At 47.9% G+C, this 20,694-nt stretch overlaps 3 protein-coding genes across 3 annotated transcripts; 2 read left to right on the top strand and 1 right to left on the bottom strand.

The window, feature by feature from the left end:
* Positions 1 to 970: 970 nt before the first annotated feature.
* LOC125572415 lies at positions 971 to 7,678 on the top strand. Its single transcript, XM_048732914.1, has 5 exons — positions 971 to 1,001; positions 1,330 to 1,493; positions 2,325 to 2,562; positions 2,642 to 2,891; positions 3,245 to 7,678. Exons 1-5 carry the CDS (start codon positions 971 to 973, stop codon positions 3,429 to 3,431), a joined length of 870 nt encoding a protein of 289 aa, XP_048588871.1. The 3' UTR covers positions 3,432 to 7,678.
* Positions 3,643 to 5,198, bottom strand: LOC116606214. Its single transcript, XM_032368645.2, has 3 exons — positions 4,899 to 5,198; positions 4,378 to 4,419; positions 3,643 to 4,144 (listed from the first exon to the last, which is right to left on the bottom strand). The coding sequence occupies exons 1-3, from the start codon at positions 5,196 to 5,198 to the stop codon at positions 4,043 to 4,045; spliced, it is 444 nt and encodes a 147-aa protein (XP_032224536.2). The 3' UTR covers positions 3,643 to 4,042.
* Positions 7,679 to 13,118: 5,440 nt separating the features above from the next.
* LOC116617271 lies at positions 13,119 to 13,909 on the top strand. Its single transcript, XM_032379849.2, has 2 exons — positions 13,119 to 13,284; positions 13,344 to 13,909. Exons 1-2 carry the CDS (start codon positions 13,119 to 13,121, stop codon positions 13,907 to 13,909), a joined length of 732 nt encoding a protein of 243 aa, XP_032235740.2.
* Positions 13,910 to 20,694: the final 6,785 nt, after the last annotated feature.

Here is a 20,694-nt window from a genome sequence, read left to right as displayed (position 1 = left end):
TATATCCAGGTTAAATGGTATAACTAGAAAGACTACAGGCAAGCTGTAGAAAAACTAGATGATCTGCCTAGGCGTGGTGTAGACAAGGTATAAGTGAACACAAGGTTCAAAAGGTATGTTGAACGCCTTTGTGAAACAGAGTGGTTGCTCTGACGTTTCGAGTAAAATCGGGCCTCAAGTATTTCATAAGAGGCTTTTTTAATAACTAGAAATTGTATTTTTAGGGCTTATCGGGTATCGTGAGGATAGCAATTTTCTGCATGCAGGTACTTTTTAGGGGTATTTTTCTATTTCCCGACGAGCACCCCTGACACTTTTACCCTGTAGAACCCCCCCTCCTGGATTGCAAGCTAGCACTGTTTAAAATGCTGACCTGCCAAAAATGGCTCATTACCATCTTTCACAGTGATCTCTAGCAAAACCACATTTAAACTAAGTTTATCTGGAATGAAAAGTATTGGTCTAGCTAGGTAAAGCCAAACAAATCTGGATATTATTTAGTACCCTTTAGGTAAGGTAGTTGGCTGGAAACCACACATGAGAAAGTAATGATTGAAGATGCTTTCTGTAGTATCGAGAAAATTCTTAATTACACCTTTAGGTAGTGTATTATAGCGGAGCCCCATAGGTATAGAAATATGGTATAACTATGCGACTTGGTTTTTGTGGTCATCGCTCGGGTACCCTGTGTGTCACAATCCAGTAAATCGTGCAACTCCCAGGCCCCACTCACCCAACTAGAAAGGAGTCATCGTCAAGTGACACGTCAATCACGATGACGTCATGAGAATGTTAACTCACCAAAACTGGACATAACCGGTTTATAACCAGTCTAACTGGAAATAACATTTTTTACCACCACCCCCAAACTTCCGTACTTATGCTTTAAAGTTCTTTTATGAACAACGCAAACCCGCAAAGCGAAACAAGAAATTGAATATTGAGAAGTTTTTTTATTTCCACTGTGACCATGGACGACCTTTCACGTGGTGATAAAAGAGGTAAGTGCACAACTATTATAGTTTTATGTTTACATCCAGTAGGTATTATGTTAAAAAAAACAAACGGTTTTGAACTGAGTGCCTTTTTAAGTATATGTTAGAAAGGTTTTTCACGGATTTATTATCAGACGATACTAGCATGTTATTTTTAAGAATAAAATACTTCTATTGTACAGAGAAGAACGTGTGTGTACAATGGTTTTGTTAAAACTCGCGCCCAAAAACAAGATGGCGGTAGTCTTGCGCGCGCTTGTGTTTACTTTTTAGGTATATTTTATACCATTGGGCTAATTTTCATATCATGTCATCTCGTTTCGATCTATAATAGTTGAAGAAGAACCAAGAAGAGGGGAGGAGCGAAATAATGAGGGGGAGAGGTCACGCAGGCCACGAGTGTTGACAGAAGAACAAAGAGCTCGGAAGAGAGCGCGTGACCTTGTACTCACCGAGGAGGAAAGAAGTGCGAAAAAGACAGAGGAGCTCCGAATACAGGTTAAGTGGTAAGCAAAGAGTCCGGAAAGGGCAAAAGGACTCGGAGTACGAACTAGATCAAGAGCAGAGAGCTCATAAGAGGCAGAGAAACTTAGAAACACTCAACGCCCTGCGTGCAATGATGGCGGAAGACAGCTTGTTTGCTCAAAGGCAAAGAGAAAGGGCTCGTGAGCGACAGAGGGCGTCTAGACTCAGGAGAAAACAACAGAGGCAGCCCTCCACTGCTACCGCTTTTGTTGGTGAGTTTTCTTTGAGTAAAATAATGTCTATATTGTATCGATATTCTTTTGTAATTGTATCGATATTCTCATTTGTTTTGTTTCTTCTTCTTAGACTAAGGCTATCATTTTCTATTGAGAGTAAGAGCAAATACCTCAAATAAAGCAAACTAGAATCAGTAATGCAGAATTAGTTTATTTGTCATTTAGTTTATTTATCAAGCTAAATGTGCCAGATGTGGCATACTTAGCTTGGTTGTGTAAAATGCATAATAAGCTGAAAGTGTTAAAGTCCGCTTATGACCAGATTTAGACCTGTATTTTCAAGCTTCTATTAACTTCGAGTCCTTCCTACATCTTCAATGTATACTTCAAGTGCATAATCTATTTAATTAGTGAATTTGGGCGTGTGAATTATGGCATTTAAAACATCGTTTTTACGTCCGCCATTGTTTTGGTGTGATCTCTCTTGAGCCCACGAAAAGGATGCGGTTTCTCACCTCCTACGTCACATACTCAATACGCTTCGCGAGCTCAGACGCCGCTTCTAGTTGAAAATACTCAAGAATTTCTTTTATCTCGACACTTTCCGAACTAAAGTCTTATGGCTTAGTTAACGAGGCAGCGCAGTATTTCAGAAAGCGAAGAGTTATCCGTAAGCTCTAGTTTTGACTCAGAGTCGGAGCTTCTTGAATCACAACCCGAGCTTTTGTATAGTGAATTTCATGGCTACGACGAAAGTCTCGATCCCGTCCCAAACGAGGAAGAGGCTGCTGAATACGAGCAGCAACTCCACGAGGAGAATGAGCAAGAAGAGGAGCTTCTCCGAAGATTTTCAAGGGAGCAAGTATTTCCACATGGTAGGTATTTTTATATTGTTGTTTTGATGTTTCGTAACGACCAACTGCTCATGGTGATCCAATTTTCCCAGGTTCAAGTGCTCGAACTGTTCGCTCAAGTTATTAGTCACAAAGAAAGAATGCCGATGCTGCACAGAGTTTGCAACATGCAGCGAAAAATTACAAGAAGTTGGTTTGGAGGGATGTATTGTTGACCATCCAGGATTCAGTGTGAATTGCCTCAACGAGTGGGTACTACGGACAGCAGCTGTTGGACTAAAAACAAGGAAGAAAAAATCCTATACTTCTGTCAAATCTGCAAAAAATGCATCTGAATCTGAGTAAGTTTCTAAAGATAAAAGATCTATGTAAATATATGCTCCCACTAGCTAACAAAAGAAAAGGAGGGGAGAGGATTTATATTTAGGAAAATGAAAAAGCAAGAGATACATAATGTCTTAAATCTGATCAAAAGTCAAACATATTATATTATTTCAGTATTGAAGTCCTAAAACCAAGAAGCTTTTAATGCTGATTAAGCTTATAATTTGAAAGCAAAGCATACAGTATATTTATTAATGCATCTTGACCTCTTTGAATTCACTCCACAATCCCACACTCATTTCCTATTGTCAAAACTCCAATGCTCCCATTCCAATAACTCATTTTCAGGATATTATTATTATTTCTTCAGATTTCTGAGGTCTGTGGCCTACAGACAATACGTGCGCCTGGTATATGAGTGTGTCGGGTGGTCAAAGAGGGCATCACTCCCAAGTTGTGTCTACAACAAAATACGGGAAGCATTCCCTAGCGAAACATTTCATGGATTTGAAGAGGATAAGGAGGATGCAAACTCTGAAGACATGGAGTTTGAATAGGATTTTTCTTCCTTGTTTTTATTCCAACAGCTTCTGTGCATAGTAACCACTCGTTGGGACAATCTACACTGAGCCCTGGATGGTCAACAATACATCTCTATATACCCACATTCTCAATTTGTTTTGCTGTTTTTTGCAAGCTCTATGCAGCATTGGTATTCTTCCTTTATGACTAATCTCTTAAGTGAACAATGCAAGCACTTGCACCTGGTGGAATTGAGCAGTGAAACATCGTATTTATTTCTCATTAATCAGTTTCCATGTTAGCCAAATTGCTCTGAATTGACAATTGTATGTACATATTTTCAGCTCGTTCCATTATGCTGACATAAAAACAGAAATCTTAGATCATTTGTTTATAAATAATGACCCCTCACTACCCTAATCAACTACATGGAACACATTGGCTCTGGGAGGTATGGTCGTAGCATCTATGGGTGTGTCTTCTGCTAGGGCGGGTGGGTCTATGGGGTGAGATCCTTGTGAAGTAATGGTATTGATTAGCGCATCTCCAAGTGGGGCCGGTGGGTCTACCGGGTGGGATTCTTGGAGGTGCAAGTTATCAGTTGACATGTCTCCAACTGGGGCAGGTTGGTCTATGGGGAGGGTTTCTAAGGGGGGGGCATGGTTTCAGTTGGTGTGTCTTCAGCTGAGGCGGGTAGGTCCAAGGTAGAGACCGTGGAAGATGTTGTGGCAGATTCATGAGCTCGCACCTAGAAAATAATTAAGGATTGAGTTCAGAAAGCCATCAAAAGAACATACAGTCAGATAGCCAATGTAACACGTGAGAGCAAAAATATGTTTTCTCAAGGATTTCAGACATTTTGAATTAAAATACTTCCTGCTTTTAAAGAACTTCCTGCTTTTAAAAAACCTTTTTTAATTGACTAGAGTAATTTATTATCTAAAAAGAAAAAATATAAGAAAAAAAAACAAATATTATTACCATTCCACTGTCACCTGCTGTTGCTAAAAGCTCCTTAATTTCCTGTAATTGGGATATTAAACAGATTATGTAGTGAAAAATTCCGCTTTCTCCAACAGTAATCACGTAATAGAAAGATAGAGTGGTTTTCAAAATCCCGTTAAACAAATTTTTTTAATGTAATAGTCAAGCCAGAACAAAAGAGAACAAAGACATTGCAGTGTATTAGTAGTAAATAAACTAAATAGTACTTCACGGGATTTTGAAAACCACTCGAAGACTGCGAGCTAGCCTACAAGTTAAGTACTTACTTGAATTTTAGAAAGGAAATGTTGGGGATTAGCAATAATATATGCGTGAAATCATTGTAAACATGAGTACAGGGAGAGTTGTAATAAGAAGTGAATGTAAACTATTTGATAAATATCCGTTAAATGCAAAAGAACTGTACCTAAGAAATTATTTAGGCCGGGGAAAGAAATTTCCATGGCAGTTATTGGTGAAAAGGAAAAATAGCATGTAGAGATATTTATAAAACTCACCTTTGCTCTTTGACGCAATTCCCGGTCCGATGGTGAAGCAATGGTTTTCTTTGGTTTCCAAATTGTTGGTACGGATCCCTTTATCAAATAGCGCTTTAACTCGGACCCCTCGCCAAAGTGATAGCATTCTCTCTCGAAGTGGTCCGAGCACACAACAAAACGACCCAACGGATTGAAATTCTTCGAGTGGAGTCGTATCCACTCCGCCTTTTTTGGACCCGATTTTGGGCTCAAACGAAGGCTTTTCCCTGTTTTATGATTGTTTTCACAGTCCTGAACAACGCATCGAGATCCGGTCATTTTAAATGCGATAAAGCGAAAAGTTTTATGAGTTATCTTATGTTTATCTCTTTCGAGTAAGTAAATTAGCCATGTGCTCCTAAAGCGTATTGAGTATGTGACGTCACGTCCTGGTTAGTTTGACATTTTGACAGGCGCAAGGTAACCAGGTCAAAGGGACACGGCAAATCAATGGCGGACGTAAACCTACAATATTTAATGAAAATTTCTACATGGTTCCACTATCATTTACAGCAATCTGACTAGACCAGTGCTTAGATTAGGTATCTTGCTCAGGATCTAGCAAATTTACGGCTTTCTAGGCGGTTTGATCATAAGCGAACTTTAAGCCCAATCCTGTTGAGTGAAATTCTCGTTCTGCATTATAATTGTTTGTAAACTTCGTGTACAGTAATCAAAAGGCCTATCCGAAAGAGAAATATTATAGACGTGTTTGTTTTTGTCAACTCAAATATTTCAAAATATAATAGTTGTCTTATTTCTTGTCACCTCAAATATTGCATAAATATCATAGTTGGGTTTAGTTTTGGCACCCAAAATATAATGCATAATTATTATAGTTTTTGTTGCATAAAATAATGCATAATTATGATAGTTGTGTTTTTGTTACCTCAGATGTTTCATAAATATTATAGTTGTGTTTTAGTTAAATCTCGTATACATACATACATATTGTAGGTGGTGATCTGTCGTATTTCTAAAAGTTTTAAAGTTTTGATGTTACCCCTTTTATAGTTAAAATATCAATTTTGCACAACAATTTTCAATGAAAGATACTTTAAATGACAGGTGTACTATTTTGAAATCCAGGAGTACAAGCATAAAGTCCTGTTAGCAGACTCTGCCATAGCAGACTATATAATTTAAAGATACCAGATGAATGTGTAGATGCTACATACACTAATTGTAGACACACTGAAGGTTAGATTCTAAACTGTTTTACATTTGACTCATTGCTGATATAAACATGGAGAAAGATATTCTAACACAAAGTAAGTTTGTATTTTTGAAATCCTTCTTTACTTTGCATACAACATAAGAGCTTTTTTCTTAGGGGGACCAGGTAGGTTTTAATTCCTTTTTCCCACTTAATGAGGTAAGTGTAAAAAAAACACTGATAAATTATTTAATAAGTAAGCTGTATATCAAGACTTTGGTGTAAATGAACCCGATTCACTTTGATAGTATGAAAGAAATATGGCTAAATGATTCCAGTCAAGTCTTATTTATCTGACACATTTTATGCTTTTTTCCCCTCAGTTCTCAAAGATGTTTTGCAAGGTTGTTGTGTGTCAATTACAGCATAAAAAAAAATCGCATATTTACATGACCCATTAATTAATTGATATGTTACCCATGAACCTATGCCGGTATGATACATAGATCCTAGATGGTGTTTATTGGTGTATTTTAGGTGAGCCCTAACGTTTGGAAAATATATAATTTGATACTTCTTTAATCCTTTTTTTTTATAGAGAAGAACAACAACAAGATAAAAAGAGGTGATGCAGCTATAGGCGGCAGCAGTGGTGGTTTGTCTTCCATATTTAGGGGAGTGCTTTTGGTGCCTCCTCTAAATATGGAAATTAATTGTTACGTGGTAGACAAACTGTTGTCTCTTTATTAATAAATGTTTTAACATTTATTATTTTATATAATACACCTATTTCAAATGAGGTTGCAATACCAATGTCACAAACTGCAGTGCTTCAAAGATATAAAATGAGCCAACAAATAAGCATAGATCAAAGCTTACCCATGTTTCTTTTTGTGTGTCTTTTGAATGAACAATCAGTGTTACCACACATTGATCCTCCAATGCAATAGCTTGTTTGAAATAGGTGTATAATATATATTTCAAAAATATCCTAACCCGTTATATTTTATTATTCTTCATCTAAATAACCAATAGGTTCTCATGACAATACAATATTTTATTAGGTTGTGCATGATTTTTCATTGCCAAATTATCAATGATAAGACACAAGCATAATTTTATACATGAATACTTTTTGAATGAACCATTTTATTTTTTTTCATGTCATTGCAATATTCATATTGTGGTGTGCACAATTTTTCAAAGCCATGCACAATTTTTCATAGCCAAATTATAAAGGATAGGACACGAGCCTAACTTTAGAAATGAATAATTTTGAATGAACCATTTTCATTTCCTGTGTCAATACAATATTATTTCTATTATGGCTTGCACAATTTTTCACAACCAAATTATATGTGATAAGACACCAGCCTAAATAAATGCTTTTAAATTAAAAGCCATGATTTCTTAATAATTCAGAATAACACCTTTTTAACATCATGCATTTTTCCTACTTACGTGTATACACCACTTTCCTACTAAAAGCAATCCCATACAGCTTTGGCTTTTTCATGTCAAATAATGGTGCATTTGTACAATCATAATAAAAACAAGCATTCTCAAAAAGGCACCCATTTGTTAATAAAAGTATTTATTGTCATTCTCGTGCTCAATTCAATTCATTCATCCATCATAATCTTGGGTAGTCTTCCTTGGGGAGTGGAGGGAAATATATCAGTTGTTATTGAATACAAAAATTCATTAACTTGATACCCCTAAAGGATAGCAGTATCAGAATAACCATTGAACACCCCCTGAGGGATAGTAGTTGGGTGAAGTTTATACCCTAAAAGATGATTATCTACACCCCATCTACTTTTTGGGAGAGTCAAACCCCAGGGGGTGGGGGTCATGGCAGAAATTAGTAATGTACCCAAGACACCAGGATTTACTTGGAAATGCATCCCCTATATCCTTAAATTTGCTACAAGTATTGCTAAAAAAAGTGCATCCACGCAGGCTCCGCTTTTAGGCAGTGCCTAAATCTATATATTAGACCAATAGTGAAAACATGAAAAATGACGAAAATGTCACAAGTGTCGTTTTTATCGAAATTGTCGCTGTTTTGCTCTTGTTGATTTTTAAACGTTTTCCTGTCTTTTCTACAATCATTGTTTTTTTTTTTTTTTTTTTGCAAATGTCAAATGTTAGTGTTGGATGTCTTTTTGTATTGGTCTCTTCATTCCACTGTAGGTAGTGTGGTTTTTTCAGTTTACATGTAACATAAGTGGTCCGCCATTCTCCTTTTTAATCTATCTTGGCATATTTTCTTATCATAGTAGAGCAGGGAGGGCAATAGGTTAGAAAACTAAAACCATACTTATGGTTACTATGTATTCTCTCGTAAAATAAAGTTTGTCCTGAAGAAGAGTTATTAAAGACAAAAATTAATCGAATACCAGGTTTTGGTGTCTCGTAAAATAAAGTTTATTGTATTGTTCTGTATTCAATCAAAGATATGCTCAAAAAGCAACGATCTCCACAGGGGCCGGGGTAAAAAATTCCGTTGTTAAGAGCGTGCGGCACGATCTTACGTTCTGTAATCAACATCACCCAATTAGAATCCGCTTTTTTGCATACGTCATTCACCCCTTGCTGGCTGCCTGGGATGTCGCCGACTTGTACTGGTTTTCGTTGGATTGTACCGGTTACATTTTCTTAGCGAATCTCCGTGATTTTAGTGAATTTTATCGAGTTTTAGTGATCAAGTCAAAACGCAGAGGATCGTCGCGAGTTAACAGTTCTCAGGGAAAATGAAGTTTTGCGCCAGGGTGGTTTGGTATCGGTGGTATTCATTGCATTGCAGCAGATCACACACCAAGACTTTACGAGGCAGAAGTGTTGCAAAACTTCGAAGTTAGGCTTCCTTTTTTTATCGTTTTATTTATAAAATAGAGACCTTACGCAAGGACGTCCTGACGGCGCATGTAGAACGCGAAAATTGGAAAATGCCGTTCTAGATTTGCCGTCGCGGACGACACGCCGTGTTGTGTGAGCAGTTCCTGAGCGCGCGCGCCGTTCTTGATGCCGTCGTTCTTGCGTAAGGTCTCTGATATAATAATAGAACTAAGCAACGGTAGCGCAGAGAATATTTCGGGTATTTAGTCTGAGTTCCTACTGTATTTCTCCTTATGCTCACATTCGCATTGACTTCTGTTTCTTGAGGAACGTCGATGCTATTATCTTTTGCGGCATTGTCTGGCTCGATTTTGGATTTCTTTCATCCACAAAATATTAAATGCATTACTAGCAATTATATGCTAATATAGCCGAATGTAAATAACTTTGAATGAACACATCTCTTTTTCACAAGCATCGTCCTGTTTTTTATTTCATCAGGTTGTCTCAGCTTTTAAAGTAACATAGCTACATATCCACAACAAAAGTAAGTGGGACACTTCCCATACGAACAACCGCCAACCCCCTCCCCCAGATTAATATTGGTTAGAGGCGATTTTTCAGCTCAAAAAACAAGCAGTAGCAAGATGATCATTTGCCCTCCAACATTGAGGAAGGGGGAGGGAAAGTGTCCCATTAGTTTTGTAACAGACATATGTAATTATTTACTCCTCACACGTCAGTAGTATATGATAGTGCCGATATCCTGGAATTAGCATATTGAGCATATTTAAATGAGGATGACGTCATAGGACCTGTCAAAAGGGAACCAATAAAAAAAGCAGAGGTATATCCGCAAATTAGCATAGTGAGGGGATACAAATGAGGACCCAAAGCTGCTCAGGAATGTATGGAATGTGACAACCCGTCAAAGGACCTGTCAAAAAAGAACAAAGGGTTAAAATTGAATCGTTTAATTGATGCAAAAGCAAAAATAACCGGCTCAGTAATGTGGGGAGGGAGGTGTTATTTTGTTAAGAAGGTAGCTTGCAGGGTTCAGTTGAGTCTTCACAGGGTTTGAGGTATGAATTGTTTTTGTGGCGAGACCGTGAAACGTTCAGGCGCTTCGGTACGGTGTGGCACGGAAGTGGACTACGCCAACCGCGTGGTGGGCTGTGGATTCTATTACACGGAGGAGCAAGTGCTTGATATTCGGAAGGCCATTCCCGAGGGGACCAGAGTGAACGAGTTTCCGAATTGTGAGCACGACTTGATCACTAAACCCTTGGTGTCCGGAAGCGAGAAGAACAAGGGCCGTGTGTACTTCAAGTGTTGCGTTCCAGCCCCCAACCTTCCGTGTGACAGTTTTGTGTGGGCAGGCGAGCGGCCTTAGGAACTGTCTAACACAAGAAGAAGAAGAAGAAGAAGAAGAAGAAGAAGAAGAAGAAGAAGAAGAAGGAGGAGGAGGAGGAGGAGGAGGAGGAGGAGGAGGAGGAGGAGGAGGAGGAGGAGGAGGAGGAGGAGGAGGAGGAGGAGGAGTGATCTTCAATGGTGGAAAAGTGATGTACCTCAGTGTCCCCGAGTAGAAGATCACGTTGAAGTGCACCTTGAACTTTTTTCAGATGGCCTTGGCTAAATTTCCTAAAGTCTTTGGTTTTGAGGATGTGGCTTGCAAAGGCGTGTTTCCCCATTTCTTCAACACCCCGAGCACCAAGGGTACGAGGGCCCTATCCCTGATCTGAGCTACTACGATCTTGAGAGCAAGTCACCGGTCGAAGCGGCGGCCCTGAGGGAGTGGCACGCTGAGCAGGTGCAGCGGGGGATTCGATGGGTGCTGAAGGACCAGCTTGCCGCGTATTGCCACCAAGATGTCGAGGTTCTCAAGCGGGCCGTCCTGGCCTTCCGTCACCTGGTGTACTCCTTGACCACCGTGGACCCCTTTGAAGACTGTGTGACGATTGCTTCACTGGGCAGCAGGGTTCTGCGCACCTCCTACCTGCCCGAGGACACCGTGGCCATCCTTCCTTACCGTGGGTACCGTCCACACGATGTGCAGTCCGCCAAAGCGCTTCTTTGGCTCCAGTACCGCAGCCAGCGCGATGAGGTGACCCTTCAGACCGCCACGAGTGCCCAAGGCGAGTTTCGGGTGGGGGACTACAAAGTGGACGAGTACGCCGAGGCCACCAGGACGGTCTACGAGTACCACGGGTGCTATTACCACGGCTGCCCTCAGTGTTATCAGAATCCCGAGACCCCGAGCTCCAACAAGAAGCTCACCATGGGGGCACTGCACGACATGACGTTGCAACGAAGCGCGACCATCAAGGCTCAAGGGTACAAGATGGTGGAGGTCTGGGAGTGTGCCTTTGACTAGGTGCTCAAAGAATTCCAATCCTGAGGTCTCTAGCCGTGACCGTGGAGAAGTGCCCTTAAACCCTCGTGACGTCTTCTTCGGGGGACGGACTAACGCCATCATGCTGCGCCAGAACGTGGAGGACCTTCCTGAGGGAAGCGAGATTCGCTACGTGGACTTTTGCTCCCTGTACCCCTGGGTGAATTTCTACTAACCTAACCCGGTGGGCCACCCTGAGATCATCACGGAGCAGTTCGAGGAGGATCTCACGGTCTATCAGGGACTCCTCAAGCTCAAGATCCTTCTGCCCAACGACTTGTTCTTACCGGTCTTACACGTTCACCTGATAGCAAGCTGGTGTTTCCCTTCTGCGCGGCTTGTGCTGAAGCCTCGGTGAAAGGGGCGTGCCCCCATACCAACGACGAGGAGCGTGCCCTGCTGGGGACCCGGTGCCACCCCGAGGTGAACGAGGCCCTGCGCCAGGGTTAAAGGGTGCTGGAGGTCTACGAAGTGTGGCACTGGGAAGACTGGGAAGTCTTGTTCCAGGACTACGTGAGTACCTTCCTGAAGATGAAGCAGGAGGCTTCAGGATGGCCTTCCGAGTGCACGACAGAGGCGCAGAAGGAGGAGTACCTAGCCGAGTACGCTGCGCGTCAGGGCATCCGTCTGGAGCGCACCAAGATCCAGAGCAACCCCGGACTGCGGGCGATGGCCAAGCTGCTCCTCAACAGCATGCGGGGCAAGTTTGGAGAGCGGCCCAACCGCCGCCAGACGGAGTACGTGACAGAGCCCTCACGCTACATCGAGCTGCTGATTGGAGATCAAGCCGAAGTCAAGGACGTGATGGTGGTCAGCGAGGACATGCTCCAGGTTCAGTACGAGATGAACGAGGAGTTCGTGACACCCCGACGCCACACCAACGTGGTGTACGCCGCGCTGACCACCACGTACGCCCGCCTCAAGCTGTACGACGTGATGAGCCAGCTGAAGGACCGGTGCCTGTATCGCGACACCGATAGCGTGATCTACGTCTGGACGCCGGGAGATTGGGAACCACGTCTAGGCAACTACTTGGGTGACTTGACCAGTGAGCTACCCCCTGGGGATACCATCGTGAAGTTCGTCCCCACAGGCCCCAAGAGCTTCTCCTACCGCACCCGCGGTGGCGTCTCGGTCTGTAAGATCAAGGGGTTGCACCTCAACGTGCGGAGCGCCGACGTGATGACCATGCAGACCATGGAGGCGCTGCTCGAGGAAGGTCTGGAAGGTTTCCGCGTGGTCACCGAGCCGTTTTCCATTCAGAGCGACGTGCAGCGGAAGACCTTACACACCGTCCCCTCTAGGAAGACCTTCCGTATGGTCTACGACATGCGGGTGCTTCTCCAGGAAGGGATCCACAACATACCTTACGGTCACGTGGGTTTGTCCCACGCATAAAAGAGAAAACGCCACCACCCCCCTTTTCAGTGTACAGAACGATGCCGTGCTGCGCGCCAGACCCCACGAACCCTTTTGTACAGTGCCGCTCTAGGTGGGAACGCCTTCGCTGTATGCTTGCGTGCTGTCGAGGGCACATCGTGATCCACGCCTCCCAACTGGATGGCACCCCCCTACGAGAAACGCGAGGTCCGTGGAGACCAAAAAGAAGAAAAAGGCTTGGGATGCGCTCCTCCACAGGACGTACTACAACCCACGGAGTGCGGGGAGCTTGGGGGGTGTGACCAAGTTGGCGCGGGCCGTGAGGAGGAAGACGGGCCCGAGCCTGAGCTACGTGAAGAACTGGTTACGCTCATAACCCACCTTCAACCTTCACGCGCCCGCGCGTAGGACCTACCCCCGGCAACAGGTGATGGTCCAAGGCATGGACGAGCAGTGGCAGGCCGACTTGTGCGACATGCAAGCGTTCCACCAGGACAACGATGGGATCAAGTACCTCTTGACGGTGATCGACGTGCTCAGCAGCTCAGTTTCTCGTGTCCCCGAGAAACTGCAGACGGACGATGGGACCGAGTTACGTAACCGGGTGTTTCAAGCGTTTCTGAAGAAGCGAGGGATTCGGCACTTTTCTACCAAGAACGAGACCAAGCCAGCGTGGTGGAGCGGTTCAACCGAACGTTTAAGGGGTCGATGTGGCGCTACTTTACCCACCACGAGACCCGACGGTACCTGGACATCCTTCCCGACTTGGTGACCAACTACAACCACTCGTACCACCGCAGCATTCGGAAGGCCCCCGCGGAGGTGGTGACCCCCGGCGATGCCCAAGAGGTGTGGGCCACGTTGTACCCCGAGGCTCCTTGGGCTGAGGCCATCACCGGAGAGAAAGAGACGACGACGACGAGGGAAAAGAAGAAGAAATCACCGCGCTTCAAGGTGGGGGATCAGGTGCGCCTCAGCAAAGTGAAGAGGACTTTTACCAAGGGGTACCTCCCCAACTGGACCGAAGAGGTCTTCACGATAGGGCAGGTGTATGACCACACCACCCCCACGGCCTACATCTTCCACGAGTGGGACGGTGACGCATTGGGGGGGCGCCTCTACGAGCCGGAGCTACAGAAGGTGCACGTGACAGAGACCCAACACTTCAAAATCGACCGTGTAGTGAAAACCCGGAAGCGTGGGGGGCGCGACGAGTATTGAGTCCATTGGAAAGGATGGCCCGACAAATACAACAGCTGGGTTCCGGCCACGGAGGTGCATAAGGTCCTGTGAGACCCCTTCACTCCCCCCAGTCTACCCTAGGGGGAGTCGCAGAAACACCATGGGCGAGGACTCGAGCAGCATGTACGTAACTCTCTCGAGCAACGCGGTGGAGGGGGCCGACGCCGCCAACCAAATCGGGGACTTCACCCTCAAAGCCCCAGACAACATCTCGGTTCCCAAAGATGTAGAGTGGGAGGTGGGGTTGTCCCAGTTCATCTACCCTCAAACGTGGAATCAAGTGGATCCCGAGTACGAGTACCACCTATGGGTCTTCCCCAGCCAGGCGGAACCCCTGCAACCTGGTGAGACCACCCGAAAACACGTCTGGCAGAAAATCACCGTGGGCCCCCTCCGCTCGGCCTGGCCTTTCGACGTTTACAAGAAAGTCACTCTGGCCGTGAATCGGTGGAACCAAGCCCGCATGCCCACCTACGTTAAACTCAGCCAACGCTACTTTGACGTCGATGTGGGACGAGACGCCTGGTGGTCCGTCCACCCGGAGGAAGGGAAGGGTAAGGTGGCGGTCAAACTACCGCAGTTTGCCCAACTGCTCGTCCTGTGGAGCTGGCCCGGGTCCTGGGGCTCATCCAACCCAGCCGGGCCTACACGGTCCGTGACAATCCCCTCGAGTACAAAGGCATGGACATCACTCTCAACCAGGCCAACACCAGTCCCACGTTCCCGGACCACTACTACTCCACCACCACACGCCGCCGCACGGACCCCACGAGGATCCTGGACCACTACGCTCTCGATCCCCCCACCCATTGGGTGGTCTTTCAAGGGGCCAACGATAAACCGGCCCACGCTACGGGCAACCTAGAAATCTGGGAGAGCCAGCAGATTGACCCCAACGTCTCTGCCAAGAGGTACTTCCAAAACCTGCCCATCTACACAAACCTCACCGACGGGAACTTCGTCTTTGGCAGCGCAGCCCGTCACCTCCTCAGGGTGATTGTCCCAGACCCACGTGACGACTAAAGGCCGTAGAGCGCGTCTTCCAAAAGGTGTTCTACTACCCGGCCCGGGTGCGGTCCCTCTACCGGGTACGCCTGTACATAACCGACGACACGGGCCGACCCGTCCCATTTTGGGCCGGCGCCGTCAAAGCGACACTCCACATCCGCCGCCGCCGCACCTAGAGCCACGATGGAGTCCCTCCTTCCCGCCCTAGTCGGGCCCATCGTCAAGCCCCTCGTCAAGAGCGCTGTCCAGACCACCACCAACGAGCTCACCCAGAGGTTCATCTCCAACGTCGTCGGAAAGACCAGCGCTGTAGCCCAAGAAGCCCTTCTACGCAAGTTGGGGGTAATCTAAGAGGGCAAAGGCGTGTTCCGCGGCTACCCCGTGTACATCCCCCAACGTGGAAAGGGGGTTTTCCAAGGCCACCCCCGTCTACATCCCCCAACGGGGGAGTGGGGTGTTCCAGGGTTCTCCCGTCTACATCCCCCAACGCGGTGGGGGCCTAGGGGGTGGAGCAAGAGAGCCCTACGACCACCGTCGGGGAGTCTATGGCATCCTTTTAACGCTACCCACCCCCACCCCTTCCCTCCAGAGCCAACCCACCCGCGCGGACAGTGGGGGTCTGGGGAGCAAAAAAAAGACCAAGATCCAGACCCAAACCCAGAGCCGGGAGGCGGGTCATGGAAGCGACGCCGGGTGTGCCAAGACGCCTTTGGTCGGTACTGCAAGAGGGTATAAACCCTGCCCTCTCACTTCCGCCACGTCCAGTCCTCCTTTCGCTGGAGGACAGTGAACACAGCCATGAGCGTCAACCCCTTCTCCACGGTCTGTGCCAACCAGGGCATCGACCTCTTCTCCGTGCCCAACACCGACGGGACCTTGGCCATGGACAAGTGGAGCCACTACGCCCCTGCCGAGACCATCACCCGCGACAAAATCCTCTTCTACGTCCCGGCGGGTGGGGATTACATTGCCCTCGAGAAGACACAACTGCACCTCACGGTCCAGATTAGGAAAACGGACGGGGCCGCCCTGGACGCCGACCAGAAGGTGGGCTTTGTCAATTAAGCCCTCGCGTCCCTCATCAAGCAGATCACCCTACACCTGAACGGAACGTTGGTCTGCAGCCAAACGGACACGTCCGCCTACCGGGGCTACGTCGAAGCGTTGACCGGATACACCAAACAGGCTCAGGAGACCGCCCTGTCGGCGGGACTCTTGGACCGCTACACCCCAGGGGCCATGGAGTCCTTCGACGTGGCGGCTGCAGGGACCAACAAAGGCCTCGTGGAGCGCGCCACCTACACGGCCCTGGGGGTGAACGTAGGGCTCCATGGTGTCCTCCACACCGAGCTCTTCCAATCGGACCGGTACCTCCCCGACGGGGTCTCCGTGAAGCTCAAGCTGGACCTCAACCCTGACGCCTTTGTCCTTATGTCAGAGAACCAGAACGAGATCGTGAGGATCGTCGACGCCCAGTTGAGCCTCTTTCACGTGGTCCCCACCTCCGTCTGTCCGTCGAGGGGCGCCTGATGGGAGCGAAGAAGGCTTCCCCCAGCGAGGAAGGGGTGGTCCACAGCACCGCCCCCGAGAAGTTCCCTGTCCGTCCCCTGATCATCAAGACCCGAGAGGTCCCCCAGGGACCACGCTCCACCAAGTTGCAAGACGTGTTTGTGGGAGACCGTCCCAACCGCATCTTCGTGGCCTTTGTGGACAGCGAGGGGTACAACGGGAGCTACCGCCTTAACCCGTTTCACTTCCCCACCAACATGTTCAGCGCGATCAAGGTGGTCGTGGACGGTATCAAGATGCCCGCTCCCCAATACAAGATGACCGACGGGTGGAGTGCTGACCTCTACTACAACACCCTGGGGGCCATCGCTGGAACGGTCAACCAATCGATGGGGTTGGTGTCCACCACCCGCAAGGAGTTCGCCAATGGGTACGGCGTCATGGTGTTTGACCTGACCCCTGCGGGCAACGCGGCCTCGGGGTTCGCTCACCCACAGCATAAAGGCATTGTCGACATCTACGTCGACTTCACACAAGCCACGACCAAGGCGTACACCGCACTCATTGGTGGTGAGCTCAAGCGGATCGTCCAGGTCGGCGCCCAAAGGCAGCTGGTGTACGACATCCCATGAACACCCAAGACCTGAACCTGAACCTCGTCCGAGGGGAAGGAAAAGGAAAAGGACGCACCACTCGGACCACCACACGATCTAAGACGTCCACCAAGCGCCGGGGCCCCATCACTGAGACCACCACCCATACCGTCAGCACCCAACAACGGGGTAGGGGCCTCCCCCTCGTCCCCGACATCCGCCTCGAGCAACTGGGCCGGAACTGGCGTGCCCAAACCGTCTACCCGACGCAACGCCACCTTTCTCCAAGTCCCCGGTAAAGCCTCCCCGGCGGTACGCAAGAAACTGGTCCTCCACGCTACCCCCGAACAAATCAACACCGTCAGCGAACTGGCCCTCAATGTCGTCAACCGGAACATCCCCTTGAGCCGTGGGATGTACCGGAAACTGTACCCCCACCGAAACCAACTCCGTGCTCTGGCCACCCGTAAATTGGCCAGCCGCCGTCGCCGCCAGGTCCTCCAACAACATGGAGGGAACGCTCTGGCGCCCCTCCTCCCTGCCGTGGCCAAACGCTACCTCCAAGCCCTTGCCAAAAACGTGCCCTCCCCATCGCCGGAGGGTTTGTGGGACACATGCTCGACAGCGCCCAAGACAAGGCCCCCAACGTGACCCGTCGCCTCCAGCACCATGGCTGTGAGCTGATCAAGGACCTCGACCTCGACCTCCCCCTCCCACGTCAGCCCAAGCGCCGACACCTTCCTCCCGTCGAAGACCTCGACGACGACAACGGTGACGAGGAAGACCCCCCACCCCCACCACCTAGGGTCCAACCCAAACCTAGGGCTAAACCTCGACCCACACCGGGACCCAAGTTGATCGCAGCCTAGAAAAGGAAAGCCCCACCCCCGAATCCCTTCAGTTTGCGCCACCACCATGCCCACCCGCAAGACGCCACCCACACCGGCCTTGCGTCGCATGGCCCTGGTGCCCAAGGAGATCGTCCAAGGACTCGTCACCGAACGCTGGTGGTCCGCGGCCCCTGAACTCCAAATCATGGTGGCTATGGAGCAACGCCTGGGAGCCTTTCTCGAAGACGGTACCCTCCCTCCCGACGTCCGGATGCAACGGTACGCCCAACTCTACAACGAGTACCGGGCCATGTGTCGCCTCGCCCAACTCCCAGGAGCCTCGAGAGCCGCGCCACCCCCACCTGTTCCCGAGCCTGAACCGGAGCCGGACCTGGACCTGGACCTACCCGTCCCTCCCCTCGAGACGCCTCGGCCTAAAAAGACGGGCAAGCGGCAACCCATGCGAAAGGCCAAAGCGGACCGTCCCTTGGGACCCTCACCCCCCTCGGCCCTGCCCGATCTCGCCGACTTTCTCACCCAGCCGCGACGAAAACGGATGAAACCCTCACGGCAAGCCATCAAGAAATGGTCCCGCTACTAAAAGACAATAACAACACTAAAAGACCAAAGACCTTGGCATTCTAATAAAACACACTTTATTTTAAAAAAAAGTGTCATGCATCTTCTCTTCTCTCTCCCCATCACCCTCCTCCTCCTCGTCGTCGTTTCCCTTCCGCTGTTGTTCCATCACCAAACGCTAAAAGACCATCGCTCGAACTCGTGGACAAGAGATACGCGGCGACGACGCGGCCCCATGAACCCCACACACCGCTGAACTCAACTTCTCGGCAAAGTCCCATCCTGCCGAATCCGCGGCGGTTCTCGGGTAATACCGGTGGTGTAACGTTTGGTACGACGGGCAGTCGTACCAAGACAACATCACGGACGGTATCCCCAGCGGTGCCACCAGCGAGGCCGAGACCGCATCCGCCCACGCCAGTGTTCCCTCGTTCCCATAGGTCTCGTACAACTCGAAAATCGTGTTGGCTACCTCGTGCAAAGGCCTCACCCCTGGAGCACGGTTCATCGTCGAGAACTCCAAGCCCAAACGCGGCAACAACCATCGAACCGAACGGCGATTTCGCAACGATAGATGAGAAAACGGCCGTGGAAAACGGAAAAACTGTCCCTTCACCCCCTGCTCACTCATATCGCGGAACGAGCCATAACTGAACCCGATCTCTTTAGGCCACACCGCATCGAGAGGTCCGCGCTGCGTTTGAGTCGTCGGTCCCACCGGAAATCTCATCGCACTCATCACACACGTAATAGCCTGTAAACGGTCCGCCATACCTTCTCCGATGTTTATCGCAATGTGCTAATGAAGCGAGGGTTTTCGACTTTTGCATTCCTGTCTTTCACGTCACACCACCTGTCACCTGTCAGTCACCCCAAACCTAAAAGAAAGAAAAAAGACCCCACCAAGCGTCACCCCGTCATTTCGAGCCTTGTTTCACCATGACAAGCACGTCCTCCTCCGCAGCACACCAACACGAAAACGAAAAACCTGAATTCACTATTTGGGAGCAACACGGAGAACGCATTCTGGTCCGTCGACCCCCACCATATTCGTCACTTTGCCGAACAACTCTACAAACTCATCGAAGCCGAACTTCGCAGCCTCGCTCTTGGCCAACTGGGGTGCAAGAGACGCAAAGCCTTGAACCTCTGCCGAGACATGCTCGAAAGCCAGCTGGGCCAACTCCTCAAGCGAACCTTCAAACTCGACGTCTACCAAAAAAGCGAAACGACCATGCCCGGACCCGTCCACCCGCTAGGCGCCTGGCTCTCGCGCTACAGACCTTAGACCAAGACGAAGACACCTTAGAAAAAACAACACTCTCTTTATTCATCATGATCTGAACTACTAATAAAATCAGTAAGAAGAAAAAAACGTTTCATAAGGGCCTTCAGCTCAGGGTTCTCGGAGAGACACACACCGTATTGGTAAAGACGCCAGGACTACCTTCAGGGCAGTTACGAGACAAACGAGGAGCGCTCATGTCGTAGCTGACCCGAAGGTTGTAGGCATCACGATCTCCTCCCTCACGTCCAAGAACCAGAAGTGTAGGACTCCTCACTCCGCAGCGGTTTTGTTCTGTCCATTTGCATCATTTTTCCTTTTTCTTTACCCTCTTTCGACGCCTTCCGTTTTTCCCACGCTTGACGGGTCCCCTTTTCGACAGATTGACAGGTTTACACATTCCACACATTCCTGAGCAGCTTTGGGTCTTCATTTGCATCCTCTCACTATGCTAATTTGCGGAATATATCTCTGCTTTTTTGATTGGTTTCCTTTTGACAGGTCCTATGACGTCATCCTCATTTGAATATGCTCAATATGCTAATTCCAGGATATCGGCACTATCATATACTACTCACGTCCTGAGACTGTTTTATTAGATAAGTTAGTATTACATTAATCGGCAGATAGGACGTGGTTGGTTTCTTCCACGCCGTTTTTAAAAGCTGCTAAAACTGCTTCTGTTGAACTATTCGTCCAACAGACGCCAAGAAGACTGGAAATTTTACCAAGAAAATTGGATATAATTATCCTGGACACAGGCCATAAGACTGGAAATTTTACCCAAGAAGAAGGGATACTATCTGCGCCATATATTAAAAAAACTGTAAAAAGGTTGATATGCAACCCTCGTGAAATGAAGTTCATTGTATTGTTTTTATCACACGGCAAGAGACTGGAGGTGATATTGACGTAATCGTAATCCAAAAGTCCCGGATTCGACCGTCTACACCTATACGG

This window comes from Nematostella vectensis, chromosome 9 (assembly GCF_932526225.1).
Source record: "Nematostella vectensis chromosome 9, jaNemVect1.1, whole genome shotgun sequence".
In the NCBI taxonomy this organism is placed as follows: Eukaryota; Metazoa; Cnidaria; class Anthozoa; order Actiniaria; family Edwardsiidae; genus Nematostella; species Nematostella vectensis.
The sequence above is the reverse complement of the archived record's forward strand: the minus strand, read 5'-3'. Positions and strand labels throughout refer to the sequence as shown.